General features: G+C 42.8%; 1 protein-coding gene across 1 annotated transcript; it reads left to right on the top strand.

Moving 5' to 3' along the window:
- Window positions 1–16,079: 16,079 nt before the first annotated feature.
- SMKR1 (small lysine rich protein 1) lies at window positions 16,080–16,506 on the top strand (the record flags this gene model as incomplete). Its single annotated transcript, XM_077807249.1, has 1 exon — window positions 16,080–16,506. A coding segment is annotated over one exon (267 nt), but the record flags the coding sequence as incomplete, so codon positions are not given.
- Between the last annotated feature and the right edge of the window lie 675 nt (window positions 16,507–17,181).

Genomic DNA, 17,181 nt, shown 5'->3' with positions numbered 1-17,181 from the left:
GGACACACCCAGCTCCAGTTACATACAGATGCTGTAATCAGCTCTGCACAGGGAGGCTACAGCTAAGAAACTGCCCAGCAACTCAGTGCACACCTCCCTCTGGAGTGTAAACCCAAAATTATACCATCTTGTGTTGCATAGAGAACTGTACAGTGTAAGCTCATGAAATTTGCCCTCTCCCTCAATGGGGAGAGGAAATTTATAACACCTGCCCCAAATTGTGATTTACACACACACTGGTTTTAGACAAAGCAAAAACAAATTTATGAACTACAAAAGATAGATTTTAAGTGATTATAAGGAATAGCAAGCAGATCAAAGCAGATTACCTACCTAGCAAATAAACAAAACACACAACCTAAGCTTAATATACTACATAGATTGGATATAAATAGCAAATTCTCACCCTAAATGTTGAAGCAAGCCATGAAGTTAAAACAGAAAATATCATATTGCCTCTATATAAATCCACAGTACTCCCACATCTTGAATACTGCATGCAGATGTGGTTGCCCCATCTCAAAAAAGATATATTGGACTTGGAAAAGGTTCAGGAAAGGGCAACAAAAATGATTAGGGGTATAGAATGGCTTCCTTATAAGACTGGGACTCTTCATCTTGGAAAAGAGATGACTAAGGGGGGATATGATAGAGGTCTATAAAATCCTGACTGGTGTGGAGAAAGTAAATAAGGAAGTGTTATTTACTCCTTCTCATAACACAAGAACTAGGGGCCACCAAATGAAATTAATAGGCAGCAGGTTTAAAACAAACAAAAGGAAGTATTTTTTCACACAACACAGTCAACCTGTGGAACTCCTAGTCTTTTCCTGTCCGTTGTGGATAAGGCTAAAGATTGAGGGCTGGCCGAAGTGAAGCTTGAGTAAGCTCATAATTTGGCTCATAATTTTTATCTTGTGTCCCTTTCCTACAGTAGTACATCATCCAAAATCACTACTCCCTAAACATCATCTTTCCACTTCCTTTTTGTTTCCTGGCCTGAACTTCCACATAGCACCCACTAGACTTCCTGTGTCTTCTACTTAAATGGGTTTCAGAATAGGGATATAAACCATTACCTGATTACCTCTATGAGGTGGGGGGAGTTTGTTAGAAAGCTGTTATCTTTTAAATTCCCTCATTGACCACCTCCACTAAGAGGCAGTTCTTACCAAAGCCAAGCAATAAATTTGTAGTTCTTAGGCCAAGTCACTTTTGGAGATATAACAATGAGCCAAAAAAGTGTGAGAAATTTTTTCAAAACGTCAATAGGAAGAATTTTAAACACCTTAACTTAAATGTCTATGTATTTTTTCAATACTTGCCACAAAAATTCTAACCCAGGATGAAATGCGCTATGTATGATTTCAGAATAATGGGCTTGTTTTTGGGAAGCTGGGGAGGATGGGTTGAAAATCCTATTAAGGGTAGGAAACTAGCTCTATGGACAACCTACAGATACTGCATAATACCACTTGTGCTTTACAGCATGCTTATAAGGCTGAGATGGTAACTAAAAGAGACTAGCTGGTTGAAAAGGGAATCTATATATTACAATTGCAAACGGATGCTAAAAATTCGAACAGTGTAATAACCCAAAGGCTTTCCCTAGTGGTATCTGAACAGAAGATTAACTGATGCCTGTCCAGAAAAGTCTTGCTCACGCTGCCCATAATTGGTGAGGTTACTTCTGTAAGAGTAGTAGAAAACAATAGAGCCAGTGCTTCCACTACACATACTGCAAGGAGGTGGTAGCTCAAAAGAGTTTGTTTCATGATGAGAATGTTCCTTTAATGAGGCTGTGACCGGGGTCCCAGTGGGGAGCCAGCTGTGGTCACTCAATTAGGGTGAACGGCAAAGAATGGGGCAGCCAAACCCCAAAAAGCTGGTGGATATTCCACTACTTAGATTCACCAAGCCAGCATAAAACAGCTTCTTTATTACCTTACTGGTTACTCAGAAGTCCAAACAACACAGTTCCCTTGAACAGGTTTCAGAGTAGCAGCTGTGTTAGTCTGTATTGGCAAAAAGAAAAGGAGTACTTGTGGCACCTTAGAGACTAACCAATTTATTTGAGCATAAGCTTTTGTGAGCTACAGTTCACTTCATCGGATGCATTCAGTGGCTACCCTTGAAGTGATCCAGCCTCAGGCCTCCATCCAGGTACCCACATCAAATATGATGAACATTTCTGTAAATCTTATTTCATCACATAAAAGAAAAGGTTCTACCAATCCCAAAGGATTGGACACGTTACCTCACAGGTTAATGAATGTTTCACATCTTACGCAAATACACACTACAGCCAATTCTTATTAACTAAACTAAAATTTATTAAAAAACAAAAGAGAGAGTATGGTTAAAAGATACATACAGACAGACATGGGTTCAATTCACTGACATTCAGATTCACAGCAGAGATGGTGAACTTTGTAGTTGCAAAGAGTTCCTTTAGAATTCAGTTCATAGGTCATAGTCCAATGTCCAAATCTCATATTCAGGGCATACCAACATAACTGGGACCTCAGTCTTGTGACTCAAATGTCCCCTGATGAAGTCTTAGCAGATCTGAGATGACAGAATCAGGACCCAAAGATCTTTTATACAATTTCATGTCTTTTGACAAGTTGGAATTCCTCAGGGAACAAAAGGTAATCAGGATGACTTTGAAGGAGGTCCGTCACTGGTACTTAGCTATACGAATTAACATAAGGCCATTTGCTTGTTCCTCCACCATTCACAGTACATTTCAAAGAGAGATGAATACTGAGATATCCCATGTCAAGGCTGAATCCCCACTCTGGCACTTCGAGTGCAGAAGGTGGGGGCCCGCAAGGATTTTAAAAATTCATAGTTGCCACTCTAGGCTTGTATTAAACTCCCAAGGTTACAGCTTTTCTCTGACCTTGTCTTGGTAAACGCTGCCACCACCCAAATGCAAAAAATCCCCTTGGACCCAGGAAGGAGCACTTGGGAATTCCTCCCTGTGGGGTACCCTCAAGCCCTTTCACACACGCCCCCCCAAGGAACAGCTGAGAAAGAAAACAAAGGAAATTAGCTGTTGCTACTAGCTAATCAAAGAACATGCGCACAAACCTCTTAGGACACCAAAAATTCAATCCTGTTCTTTAAAAAGGTAAATTTTATGAAAAACAAAAAAGAAAATACATCTGGAACTTAGGCTTTTGCTAGATTTTAAAAGAGCAATTCCAAAAATTAAGCACCCAAAATAGCTTTCTTGGGAGTTCAGCTTAAAGGTTACAAGCAAACAAAAGCATCTGGGGTTAGCACAGAGGTGTCCATTAGCCATAAGAAATAAACAGAAATAACCCTAACTGCGTCTTTCTAAACACATTTGGGAGTTCCAGATAAGTAGTTCTAGGTATGATCTGATGATTTATGATCATACCTGGCTTAAAGCTGCTTACAGCATCGCTGCTCTGTGTCTCCGCTCTCCAAAGAACAACCACAGACACAAAGGGAAAGCTGCTTTCCCAATTTTAAAAGGTTCTAGCCTTCCCATTGGCTCTTTGGTCAGGTGCCCTTTTCTTTACCTGGGGGACTTTGTTAACCCTTTACAGGTAAAACAAGCAGAGAACAGCTACCAAGAGGGATTTTACAGCTAACTGGCTGGCTGGGTGTCCATAAAAGGGACTTTTCCCCCGCTCCTCCGCCCCATTTATCACATCCCATGTTTACAATTCATTTACATGATAAGATGTTCTTTTCACCTCTGAATTATCAGAATACAGCATAGACAGGGACGGTTGATTACATTGTCCACCCTACTCATACATATGTAAATACACAAAAACATAATTTCCCCACGTGTCTTCAGTGCATTATTCATTTTGTAGGATGTTTAACCCTTTCTAGCTGTGCATCACACCCCCAACATGAGATTGGTGTGAAAGGGTGAAATTAGAGCTCCTGGATACACCTTAAGGATCTTCCAACATTGATATGAGCTGTGTTTACATTGAATTCTGTGTAAGGCCAAATGATTGATGCATGCCCCAGCCAAAAACTTAGCCCATACTTTGTGAAAGACTTTAGCGATTCCAGGGTTTGGACTATGTGTTAACTTAACATAGCAATTAATGTTTTTTAAAGAACATTTACTCTGGCATTCAGCCATGAAGGCTGTGAGGTGTTGTACCTCAGTTTCCCTTTGTGCACAGCTGTTCAAGCTTGTAGTGGTTTTTCTGTTGTGTACAATTTCAAGATTAGATACTGGCACAAACTGTGAAATATCAGGTTTCATTATCAACAGGCCTTTTAACATAGTGTGTGTTGTCATGTAATGAAGGTTTTTACAACGTGAGTTCTTATGTATCACCCCCAACATGTTCAAGGGTTTTTCTAAAAAAACATGCACATTGTACATTTTTACAGTTCTTGGTATCAGCAACAAGTTAGTTACATGGATGATTTAGTTGGGGATTGGTCCTGCTTTGAGCAGGGGGTTGGACTAGATGACCTCCTGAGGTCCCTCCCAACCCTGATATTCTATGATTAGCAATAACATCAATTTTATCACAAGTGTACATTTACAATTATTTTTGTCATGCCAAGCCTTTGGTTTAGACAAATCATTCTTTAGGTCAGCTTGTTCAATATCCTTGTTGAACCTTTGTAGCTTTTTCTTGACCTCAGGGTCTTCTTTAACATAGGCTTTTAGTTTAACAACTTTCTTGGGGTTTTGGTATTTTAGGGTTAACCTGTGGCTTTTATTTGCAAGGTTTAATCCTTCCCTTCCTCCCTGTCCAACAGGGTCAAAATCTGAACTCTTTTGTGTAACAGATTCCATTGGCTGGCTGGGTGCGTCCTCTTTGCTAATGGCTATGGGCAAGTCTTTCTCCCCCCTGTCAGTCAGGTAATTTGCATCAACACAGACACTAGCTTGTTTACTAGTTTTCAAATCCCCAAGCTTTACCAATTCCAAGGCTGGATCTATCTTAAAGTGATAACATCAATTTTCACTAGCATGTTAGACTCAAGGTTATTTTGTCCTTCCATTACCAACCTCTGCTTCCACATGGAATCAGATGTCAGGTCCATTAAGACTACAAGTCATATCCAAAATATCTAGAGATGAGAGTCTGCCTGCATCCTTGTAACCCAGTAACCAGTAATCCGATCTTTTCTCAGTATCTGAGTCACAGACTGCTTACTTAAAGAATCAACATAGAGATATTCATGTTCCAACAACATTGTCTCCCCAAAAAGCTGGTTAAGCTTATAGGGCTGTTTAAATTCCCTAACAATTTTTATTTCATTTCAGACCTTTTCAAAGCTATCCACACTGCATCTTTCTAAAGCAAAGTCAGTGGATTTATACACCTCAGAAAGACTCTGGCAGTTAGGAACTGGAACAACTGTTGCTTTCTCTATACAGTGATTCACCCTGAGTTAACTTAATCAAATCACTTCCACACCTATCAGTTGCAGTAAACTGCTTGCAAAAACTACCATGAAGATTTTCCTCTTCAGGAATCTTTCTAAGCAAAAACCCATTTTTCACAGAAATTTTGCCCTTACCCTTTTCACCTAGGGCTTGCCCTAAAGGAACATTTTCCTGAGCAACAACAGACTATTTCTGGGTTTCACTTAAATCCAGAATCACCTCTGACCCATCAGGAGGATTTTCACAAAACCCCCTTTCAGGTAAACTGCTAGACTTCATACTCACAAGATTAGAAGTAGTCTCTTCCTCGTGACAAGTTTCCACACTGTCAGTAGGTATCGTAGTCAAATCACCTTCATGCTTTTCTTGTGCCCTGGTGATGATATCACCCTGACTAGACAAGGTTGTCATATCTTTACCCAGCAACACACTAGCAACAGGCAAAATAGAAGCACCAGAATCGCTTGGTCTCTGGGAGCTATTTATGACATTGTAACTAGGTTGCATCGAGTTAATGTCAACATCCCTAGCAGACACAAATTCAGGACCACTTCCTTCCTGGGCTTTAGTTGTATCCAGAATCAGCTCTGGGTCAACCTATAAATTTTCAACCATCATAGGCTGACAAGCTTCTTCTGTCTGCTCTACAAACAGGAAAGAGCTGGAGAAGCATTCCCCTTTAACAGACAAACAGCTCCCTTCATGGGCAAGTCATTATCCCTAACAGTCACAGGAACATTTTCATCACTGTCACAATTCTCCACACAGGTAACAGATAAGGTGTAGGGATACTCATGGTCCACTAACCTTGGTTTTCCAAACTGATGATTAGACAAAGCCATCAGCTCAGAAGGCTGCCTATGCTCATCTAAACTTTCTGTGCCTTCCCCTCCCTTAACAAATAAACTGCTGTTTTCCACAAATAGTTCTTATTACGCTGAGCAACTTTAAGCACATCACTTTTACCTGGGGCAGGCTTACTTTCCCAAGCTTTACTAGCCAACAATTAATCACTCACCAAGAATGTACCCCTTCCTTCCTCAGTCAGGGCTTTAACCTGATCACCAATTTTTAATTTGCTCTAGAGAAACATCTTCCTGAGCCTTATCTAATGCCGGATTCACTTCTGAGATACCAGACAGACACTCAGAAATTTTTTCCACATATGCACTGCTTCTTTGCACAGACAAACAGCCATCTTTCTCAGACAAACATTTGGAGAAACCCTCCATAGGCAAATCCTTTCCCCTAATAAACACAGGTTCAGGATTATTTCTTTCCTGTGACTGGTTTATGTCATCAACTTGACTGAACAAAGTTTTAATATCATCCCCAATCAAAAGATCCTTAAGCAATAACTTCCTTACACCAGCTATAACTTCATGTTTAACACCATTCCATTCTAGATGGATTCTGGCTAAAGGCACATTTACAGTAAATTCATGGAAGATTACAATATTCACACTCTGGTCTGGTAAATAATCTTCCTCTTTGTCAAGATCCGCTTTAACAAGAGTGATATTAGAAGCTGTAATTTGCCCTAAACAGCTTTTACCATTGACTTTTACATTCTCTGCACAAGTTATGGGGTTACATTCACCTGAGCTCATAGTAAAAGCATTTACATAAAAGGTGGCAGTGTTGGGGTACATTTGGTTACACACTTAACTGCTTAGAGTCAAACAACATACCAACATTGTTACAAACTGGATAGATTCTATCCCCATCTTTGCTGCTGAGAGGAACTGGCTTTTCAGGATGATACAGTTCCTGTTATTCCTTTAGTCTCTTGAGTTGGAGCTTAAGTCTGTCCACTTTTGCCTTAGCTTCTAGTTCCTGCAATCGAATATATGCCATTCTTTGTTCATGTTCAAAACACAGGCGTTCTCTTTCAGCAGCTTCTCCTTCCGTATCAGCTATGTTTTGCTTTTGTTCAAGTTCTAGCTGCTGGTTTCTCACTACAACCATTTTTGCTGGGTCTGCTTTCTTATTGCTGGCAATTAACAGATTTTTCAGTTCCTGTGCTGGAGCCTTTTGCTTAAAATACAACCCTCTCTGTAAGCACAATTCTTCCAGCCTTTTTCTGTCAGGATCTTGATCATGGGTCACTCACTGTAACTGATTTTTAACCCTTAAACTCTCCAATATCAAAAATAAATTTTGACAAGCGTGTGGTTCTGATCCAAAAACCCAATTAACCTGTGGTAATGTGAATCCCGCTGACTACTTCACTGCGATCGGCGTCCTAGTGGGGAGCCAGCTGTGGTCACTCAATTAGGGTGAACTGCAAAGAATGGGGCAACCAAATCCCCAAGAGCTGGTGGATATTCCAATACTTAGATTCACCATGCGAGAATAAAACAGCTTCTTTATTACCTTACTGGTTACTCAGAAGTCCAAACAACACAGTTCCCTTAAAGTGATCTAGCCTCAGGCACCCATCCAGGTACCCACATCAAATATGATGACATTTTTTATAAATTTTATTTCATTTTATAAAAGAAAAGGTTCTACCAATCCCCAAGGATCGGACACATTACCTCCCACGTTAATGAATGTTTCAGATCTTACCCAAATACACGTTACAGCCAATTCTTCTTATTAATTAAAATCTAAAGTTTTATTTATAAAAAGAAAGAAAGGTGAGAGTTAAAATTGGTTAAAGGAATCAATTACATACAGTAATGGCAAAGTTCTTGGTTCAGGCTTGTAGCAGTGGTGGAATAAACTGCTGGCTTAAGTTAAGTCTCTCTAGAGTACATCCACAGCTTGGATGGGTCTTCAATCTTACTTCTTAGCTCTGGAGGAACCTTTCTACAAACTGAAGCTCATAAAAATGGACTGAATGACCCATCCAAGCTGTGGATGTACTCCAGAGACTTAATGGATAGGGAGGAAGCGGAGATGTGGTATATCTTGACTTTAGTAAGGCTTTTGATACTGTCTTGCATAACCTTCTCATAAACAAATGAGGGAAATACAACCTCTATAGAGCTTCTCTAAGGTGGGTGCAGAACTGGTTGGAAAATCATTCCCAGAGAGTAATTATCAGTGGTTCATAGTCATGCTGGAAGGACATAACGAGTGGAGTCCCCCAGCGATCAGTTCTGGGTCCGGTTCTGTTCAATATCTTCATCAATGATTTAGATAATGGCATTGAGAGTACACTTATAATGTTTGTAGACAACACCAAGCTGGGAGGGGTTGCAGCTGCTTTGGAGGATAGGATTAAAATTCAAAATGATCTGGACAAACTGGAGAAATGGTCTGAAGTAAGTAGGATGAAATTCAATAAGGGCAAATGCAAAGTACTCCACTTAGGAAGGAACAATCAGTTGCACGCATACAAACTAGGAAATGACTGCCTAGGAAGGAGTACTGTGGAAAGGGATTTGGGAGTCATAGTGGATCATAAGCTAAATATGAGTTAATAGTGAAACGCTGTTGCAAGAAAAGTAAACATCAAACATCATTCTGGTATGTATTAGCAGGAATTTTGCAAGCAAGACACAAGAAGTAATTCTTCTGCTCTACTCCATGCTGCTTAGGCCTCAATTGGAGTATTGTGTTCAGCTCTGGGTGCCACATTTCAGGGAAGATGTGGGCAAATTGGAGAAAATCCAGAGAACAACCAAAATGATTAACAGTCTAGAAAACATGACCTCTGAGGGAAAATTGAAAAAACTGAGTTTGTTTAGTCTGGAGAAGATTGAGAGGGGCCATAACCGTTTTCAAGTACATAAAAGGTTGTTACTAAGAGGAGGAAAAAGAATTGTTCTCAACCTCTGACACTAGGACAAGAAGCAACAGGCTTAAATTGCAGTAAGGACGGTTTAGATTGGAAATTAGGAAAAACTTCTTGTCTGGGTGGTTAAGCACTGGAATAAATTGTATGGGGAGATTGTGAAATCTCCATCATCGGAGATTTTTTAAGGGCAGGTTAGACAAACACCTGTCAGGGATGGTCTAGACAAAACTTATTGGTGCCATGAGTGCAGGGGACTGGACTAGATGACTTCTCGAGGTCCCTTCCAGTCCTACGATTCTAGAATTCCCAGTGAAGGAAATCAAGGCAGCCAAAAGACTGCTTCTGGGAATTATGCTTTCAGTGAACGACTACAGGGAACGTTGGAAACAACTGAATTGCTCTCCCCCGGCCCCATCCCTGAACATCACCAAACTCCAGTCTTTTAGGTGAAATGTGTAGGGACTGAACGATGCCATTGGTGTGGCTGTCCTGCCTTCAAATGACATGAGACAGGAAACTGGGGGACTATACTGTCCTACCAGTAAAATAAACAGGTAGTAATGCAATGTTAGCTGTGCTGGGCAAGGTGGGTGAGTTGATACCTTTTATTGGACCAACAGCTGCTGAGGAAAGTAAGAAGTTTCCAAGCTCTGCCTTGGGTCTATAATACTTTAACAGGAGTCTGGGAGGTAAGACCTGACCCTCATCACCAAAAAACAAGGAATTTTCCTCACTTATTTTAATGAAAACTGGCGATAGTGAGACTTCCTTGGGGCGGGGGGGGGGATTCTGGTCAGCTCCTTGCACTTAGTTTGTGGGGAGGAGAGACTGATTAACCCCTTGTGCTTTGGGAGTAGAGGGGAAGGCTGGTCATGGTCCACTGCTCGCAATTTGGGGGCTAGGGGGAGACTCGTCAGCCCCTTGCACTTTGGGAGCATGGGGTGGGGGGGGGGAAGGCTGGTTGTCCCCTTGCGCTTTGGGTGTGTGTGGTAGGGGTGGCGAGTCGGCCCTTTGGGGGTGTGTGGTGGGGGAGGCCGGTCGGCCCCTAGCGCTGTTTCCTGACAGATTCTCCAATATTGAGAACGGGGAGGGGCGACACCCCGCTGCCCCGGGAGAGCTTTCCCGCCCTTTCCCTGAGGTGGGTGACCGTTGGGCCCGACAGGTGGAAGGGGCGCGCGAAAATCATCCCTTTGGCCCTTAGCGCGCGCGCGCCTCTCCCCAGGTTTCCGGCCCCCCCGCCCTTTCCCCGGCGGAGAGGACGCAGGCGGGCGGGGGCGGGGTCTGGCCGAGCCTCGCCGGCGCCTTGGTAACGGGACGTGGGAGGTGTAAACAAAAGGGGAGACCCCGCCCACTCCTGGGAGGAGGCCACGCTCGCTGGCTGCCTCGCCTGGCCCCGGCGGGGAGCGCGAGCCACCCCTGGGTCCGGCCAGCCGTGCTGCCACGCGCTCCGGGCTGCAGCCCGTGCAGGAGAGGCGGTGTGTTTGCACGCGCGCCGGGGGGGCTCCCGTTGGGCGGGGGGAGCGTGTTCCCTGGCCACGGGGGTTGCAGCCCTGCGCCCGGGCAGGCGTGCACCATCGCTCCCAGCGCACGGGTTGGTAATCGGGCTGTTCAACGGTGCGGTGTTCCTGGGGTTACGAGGCTACGTGGCTGGTTTGGGGCTTGGGTGTAAGGTGGCTGTAACGTCCCCTGTGCGGCTCTGGGATTGTGAGGGGCGCTCCCGGCTGGGGGACGAGTGCGAGGCCTGGCAAGACAGCCCTGCAGGCTGTCCTCAACTCGCCTTTCTGCAAGGAGAAAATAAATCGCAGAAGTGTAGGGCTGGAAGGGTCCTCAAGAGGGCATTTAGTCCTCGTCCCTGCTGAGCTGAGGCAAGATTCAGTACACCTCGACCACCCCTACCTGGGCTTAAAATCCTCTAGGGGTCACCTATTCCAGTGCTGCTCAACTTCCTTGGACAGGACGGTGCAGTGCTGATCACGTGTGAGAAAGTTTCCTCCGCGATCGAATTCTCCTGTTTCTTCTTCCCCTGCTTTGCAGCAGTGGAGTTGAAGTGAGATACTGTGGTGATAGGAGCTTAAGAAATACCTGAGAGAGAATGGTTTCAGAGTAGCAGCCGTGTTAGTCTGTATTCGCAAAAAGAAAAGAAGGACTTGTGGCACCTTAGAGACTAACCAATTTATTTGAGCGTAAGCTTTCATGAGCTACAGCTCACTTCATCGATGAAGTGAGCTGTAGCTCACGAAAGCTTACGCTCAAATAAATTGGTTAGTCTCTAAGGTGCCACAAGTCCTCCTTTTCTTCTTTCTGAGAGAGAATGTTTCCTTCCCTCTCCAATCAAAAATGCAATTTTGAAACTGCAGGAACTGAGGTTGATTTTTAAGGGGAAGGGTTGTTAATTATAAACTGTAGTAATTTAACAGAACTATTGCACATCTACCACCACTAGGTTCTTTCCCAGTTTGCTATCTGTGTAACACAGTGAGCTGCAATTTAGGTCTCTTCCCTCACCCTCTTTCTTAACTCATTGCACTTCTGATATTCAGATGGTCTCTTACAACACAGGAGAACTCCTGTCTCAGAGCAAAGCTGGAAATCTTTAGTAGACTATGGAGTCATGAACAACTGGTGTAGATGATTGAACAGATCTGTTCTTGCCATTTACAATTAAAACAGTTCTAGCCTACTGTAGTTATCTGTACAAGACAGAAGGTTTTTTCGGTGGAGCTCATTTTATTACCTGTTCCATTTCCTTTTTGTAAATGGCCATAGGGTTGAGGGGGAATAGAGAGCAATACTGTGATATCTGCATAGCATGTAACCCTTTGCATGATTTGTATATTGCAGGGTCTATCTTCAGGGCTTTATGCTGAGTCCATCAGTTCAGGTCAATAAAAGGACTTACCATGGTAATACAAGTTAATTTTTTTAAATGTACAATTATATTTATTTATGCAGAACAATCTGTGAACTAATTGGGAACTGAGGAGTTCAAAATTAGAGTAGGAAGGGTGCATAAACTTGCTTACTAATTGTTCAGTGATAGTGTACATAATGAATAGTAATAAATGTATACAATATGTCTGTTACAATCTTGCAGATGGATTTCACTACTTCATACAGTATTGTATGAACATATTGTGCTGTTGTGTCCCTATAGTCACTGGTTAAATAAATAGCTGATTTCGCTTTAAAAGAACTGTATCTCTTCTTTGCCACCAAGTTACACTGCATCGTTTTCTTCTTGTTCATCAAACCACGGCTAAGGGATTTCCAGTGCACTGAAGACTTCAGAATGTGATGTCGACATGTTCTTCATACAGCACTTTTGTTATATTACTAAAAAGGCACTTTGAGCAGTGTGTAAGGAAGGTCAGTACACCCATGCTGTGAGTGCACCTGACCTGTGCTCCTTATTCAAGTAAATACATGTGTACCTTATTGATCAAGGGATAAAAACGGTTCATATAACCAGCCATTTGTAAGACCAGCGTTCATTACATTGGGGTTCTACTGTATTATGAAGCTGAAAGGCTCATTTTCAAGGCTGATGAACACAAACTGACCTACCTAACGTACGTTTTAAGTTGTGTGTTTGGATGCACCAGATTCTGCTTTGCCATATTTGTAAGTAGGGAGTAGAGCATTACACATGCTTCGTAAAATTAAAATTCTGACCACTTGGGGTCAATAAAGATTCCGTTGCACTTTCCACAAGAGTAGAAATGTCCAGCATCTTCGGAAGGTGCCAAAATACCATGATGCTGGGCATGGAATAAGAACCAGAATAGAATAGGTACTGGTTTCAGAGTAACAGCCGTGTTAGTCTGTATTCGCAAAAAGAAAAGGAGTACTTGTGGCACCTTAGAGACTAACCAATTTATTTGAGCATAAGCTTTCGGGACCTACAGCTCACTTCATTGGATGCATACTGTGGAAAGTACACAAGATCTTTTTATACACACAAAGCATGAAAAAATGGGTGTTTACCACTACAAAAGGTTTTCTCTCCCCCCCACCCCACTCCCCTGCTGGTAATAGCTTATCTAAAGATAAGCCTTTTGTAGTGGTAAACACCCATTTTTTCATGCTTTGTGTGTATAAAAAGATCTAGTGTACTTTCCACAGTATGCATCCGATGAAGTGAGCTGTAGCTCACGAAAGCTTATGCTCAAATAAATTGGTTAGCCTCTAAGGTGCCACAAGAATAGGTACTTAGATCTTGTTTGGATCTGTGAACTGTCTGAGCTATGCCTCTGTGAGATGAGGGAGGGCCATGATCTGTTCAATGCCATACAAGTGAGATGCAGCCCTTGGATGCCTGGGAAGTTTGTAAGAGATCCCTAGGTTGGAATCCTCTAGGACAGTGCTTCTCAAGCTGTATAATGTGGGGGACCGGCAATTTTTTTTTCCAATGTGCACGCAGACCGGCAGCTGATGGCTTGCGGACTGGCACCGGTCCGCAGACCACCACTTTGAGTAGCACTGCTCTAGTGTTACTAGACATGTTGCAACATGCAGACTTCAGCTTCCTGTTCTGCAGTTTAATGGAGAGACAGGAAATGGGGACCTAGAGCTCATCAGAAATAATGAAAGTGCTTCACTGCTGATAATGATTGTGGGCAAGCAAAGTAGCGGGAGGTCAGAGGCATTTCTCACAATGAAGGAGAGAAATAGTGGTGAGACAATTGCCACCTCCCGAATAACTGTGTGGCCCCATAACAACTTGCACTTAAATACAGTGCCTTTCATTCTGACAGGTTTCAGAGTAACTTGCTGTAGCTCACGAAAGCTTATGCTCAAATAAATTGGTTAGTCTCTAAGGTGCCACAAGTCCTCCTTTTCATTCTGAAAGATCACAAAATGCTGTGGACACTTTAATACTATGGGCCAAACTTCCAGCAGGAAAGTAATTGCACTTCAAAAATTTGCCAGTGCATCTGTTTTTAGGGCACAAATGTATGGGAGTGTATTTCAGGAGGCTTGCTTAAAAATCAATCTACGTAAGCGGTGCACTTACGTCATAAACCATACACATTCCATTACAATGAGTATTCAGCAAATTATAGCTATGCAATTACTATTTGTATGAAAGTTTGTCACTTATGCTAATCGATGTCTGATTGCAAGCAGTTTGCTTTCCACATGACAGGTAGTGTTGTATCCTAAACTTTCATTCCCTACAGCAGGGGTTCTCAAACTGCAGGTTGGGACCCCTCAGAGGGTCGTGAAGTTATTACGTGGGGGGTCACGAGCTGTCAGTCTCCACCCCAACCCCGCTTTGCCTCCAGCATTTATAATGGTGTTAAATATGTAAAAGATGTTTTTAATTTATAAAGGGGGGGGTCGCACTGAGAGGCTTGCTGTGTGAAAGGGGTCACCAGTACAAAAGTTTGAGAACCACTGCCCTACAGCTTGTGCTCTGCATTTTCCTTCGGGGGGGGGGGGGGGGAATTTTGTTTTCTCTTTCTGAGGATGCTGCAGTTTGGCTCTGTGTTTCATTTGAATTGCATTTCCTCTTATTTTTACCATACATGTTCCTTCATGTTTATCTGTGGATTGATTTAGATGAGTCATGTTCCAGGACTGTGTCACTGAGTTTCCATTTATGCCTCTCTTCTGCTGACATGTGCTGAGCCATGGAGGTACTTCTCATGGTTTATGTTGTAAAAATGTGGTACATGCATTCCTGTTCCATAGTGATAACGCTGTCTCCTAAAGCGATGATGATGTTCATAACTTTTCTGACTGTATCAAAGTCATTTGTTTCTCTTGTGCATCAACTGATGCATTTCTTGTGAAGAATGCATCAATCCAGTCATTCAGAAGAGCATGTGAAATTACCTGTATAACACACTGCTAGGTAGGCAGTAACACCAGGCTACCCCATGTGCAGTGGATGTGGTGTCTGGCATGAGGACAAAGTCCAAGAGCTTCTAATCACTTAGGAAGTGTAGGTATTCTTGAATACCTTTCCTCTCGAAACTGGCTCCTCATTCCATTCTCTGCACGTGTGCTGTAGCCCAGAAACTCGCACTTCCTTCTCCTCATGGCATCCGCTCATCTTGAAGTGTTTCCATATTTCCTCTGCATGTTTTCTCTACAGATTCTTGATTAGATCTTTAAATGTTCAAAATGACCATATGCAGAGAATCTATCCTCTGAGGCAGCACGATGGGAGCAAAGGGCCTGAGCCAAATCCATTCAATTTGATTGGAGTCTTTCCATTGACTTCAGTAGGGTTTCGATCAGGCTCTTGGTGAGTATTAAATAGATCCTTGCTCGGTATAGATGTATTTGCTAAAGCGGGTAGTTATGGTTTTGCTCTTAGACGCAGTAGTAGTACATATTTATATTATGGAAGCAGCCAAAGGCCCCAGTTGGGTGCTGTACCATCCTGGTTTACAGTCTCAAGACAAACAGGCGAAGAGTAGAGGATGGTGATACGACATTTTATGTGCTTCAGAATGACATTTTAGCGCATTCTTCAAGAAGCGCTTAGTAACTACCTGTTCTGTATGGACTAACAACTTTCAGCCTGTGCAGATATAGTTTTTTAACTAGAGATAAACACAGTTTGGAGCACTAATTGACTGGTTAGATTGCTCACTTTAATCCACCAGTTTTATCAAAAATATCTATGCAGCCTTTCCTTTCTGTTGACCTTTTCACAATCTAACCTGGTCCATAGAGTAGATATCACTTTGGTAGGTTTGTCCTACTATGTCATAGCTATTAGTCCATCTAACAAAATCCACACCCAGGGTAGTAGTCTGTGGTCAAGAGACCCTGGACTAACTTCACTGGGGGTGCTGCAGATCATGATTTTGGTGCAGCAATGTAGCTTTAGGTGGGACCCCAGTACTGGGTGAGAAAGGCAGTATTGCAATGTAGGAGTGAGGTGCTCTGAGTTCTTGTAGATGGCATTGACACAATCATGATCCAGATCTATTTGCAATCCCTGGGTGTTTTGTTGCTGTTCTGCTTTTACAGGCAGGTAAAGGTGGCAAATCCACACGCAGCAAATCCAAAGGCTCCAGGAAGAAAACAAAGAAGCCAGTGAGCGAAGTGGATATCCTTAGCCCAGCTGCCATGCTCAATGCCTACTACATTTCTCACAATGCTGCTGCCTGCCTGGAGTTCCGTGGCTTTAACTGGCCTGACTCCCCCAAAAAGAAAGGGAAGAAAGGAAAGTAATAATCTAATGGATGGAAGGCAAGGGACCCATGATACATCAAGCTTCACCATGAAAAGGATTAAAAGCAAACTGATCACTCAGGTTTTTAACTCTTAAGGTTTGCCATAATCACTGTGAAGGCCAGTACTTAAGACACTCTTGTTATGATTCGAGCATGAGATAGTAAATGTTCATTTAAGATGCTTACTGTACCAGTGTAATACTGACCATGGCCGTTTGCCTGCTAATTCTGGCAGCAAATAAAACATTGCACCTCTGTGAGCAATTCTAATGATGTGTGGTGGGGGGAGGGATTAGTTTTGTACTGTAGCTCCTGCTGCTACTCCTGCTCCTAGAAATCTAATGTAGTCCCTGAAAGCCAGTGCACGCCAAAGCTGGTGTGTCTGCCATTGCTTAAACCAAGGGTTGCCAAAGTGCAGTCTCATAAAATGCAGCCCATGGAGACTTCATGGCCCAACATGCAGTGATCTCTCTCAATCCGAGCATCCTGGCTGAAAGCCACAAGCTTTGTGTTAAAGATTAGAGTGGCTACAAGCAGCTCCATTTTATACAGATTAAATGCAACTCTTGGATGCCTGGCAAACTGCTAACCAGTCACCTGTTGGGCAAAGTTTGTGTGCCCATGGCACATATTTATCACAGGGCTGGTTCAAGCACATTTTATCCCATCCACTCCCACCTACAAGACCCAGGATTTGGTATGAAATGTTTTTCTTCACTATCCCACGTTCTTATGCATTGCCAGCTCGGAGGGTTGCGGCAATAGGGAATGTGTCAAGAACTGATGTATGTGGTGGGGGAAGTTAGGGGATGATTGGATAGAAGTGTCCTCCT

The sequence above is a fragment of the Eretmochelys imbricata genome, chromosome 1 (assembly GCF_965152235.1).
Source record: "Eretmochelys imbricata isolate rEreImb1 chromosome 1, rEreImb1.hap1, whole genome shotgun sequence".
In the NCBI taxonomy this organism is placed as follows: Eukaryota; Metazoa; Chordata; order Testudines; family Cheloniidae; genus Eretmochelys; species Eretmochelys imbricata.
The sequence above is the reverse complement of the archived record's forward strand: the minus strand, read 5'-3'. Positions and strand labels throughout refer to the sequence as shown.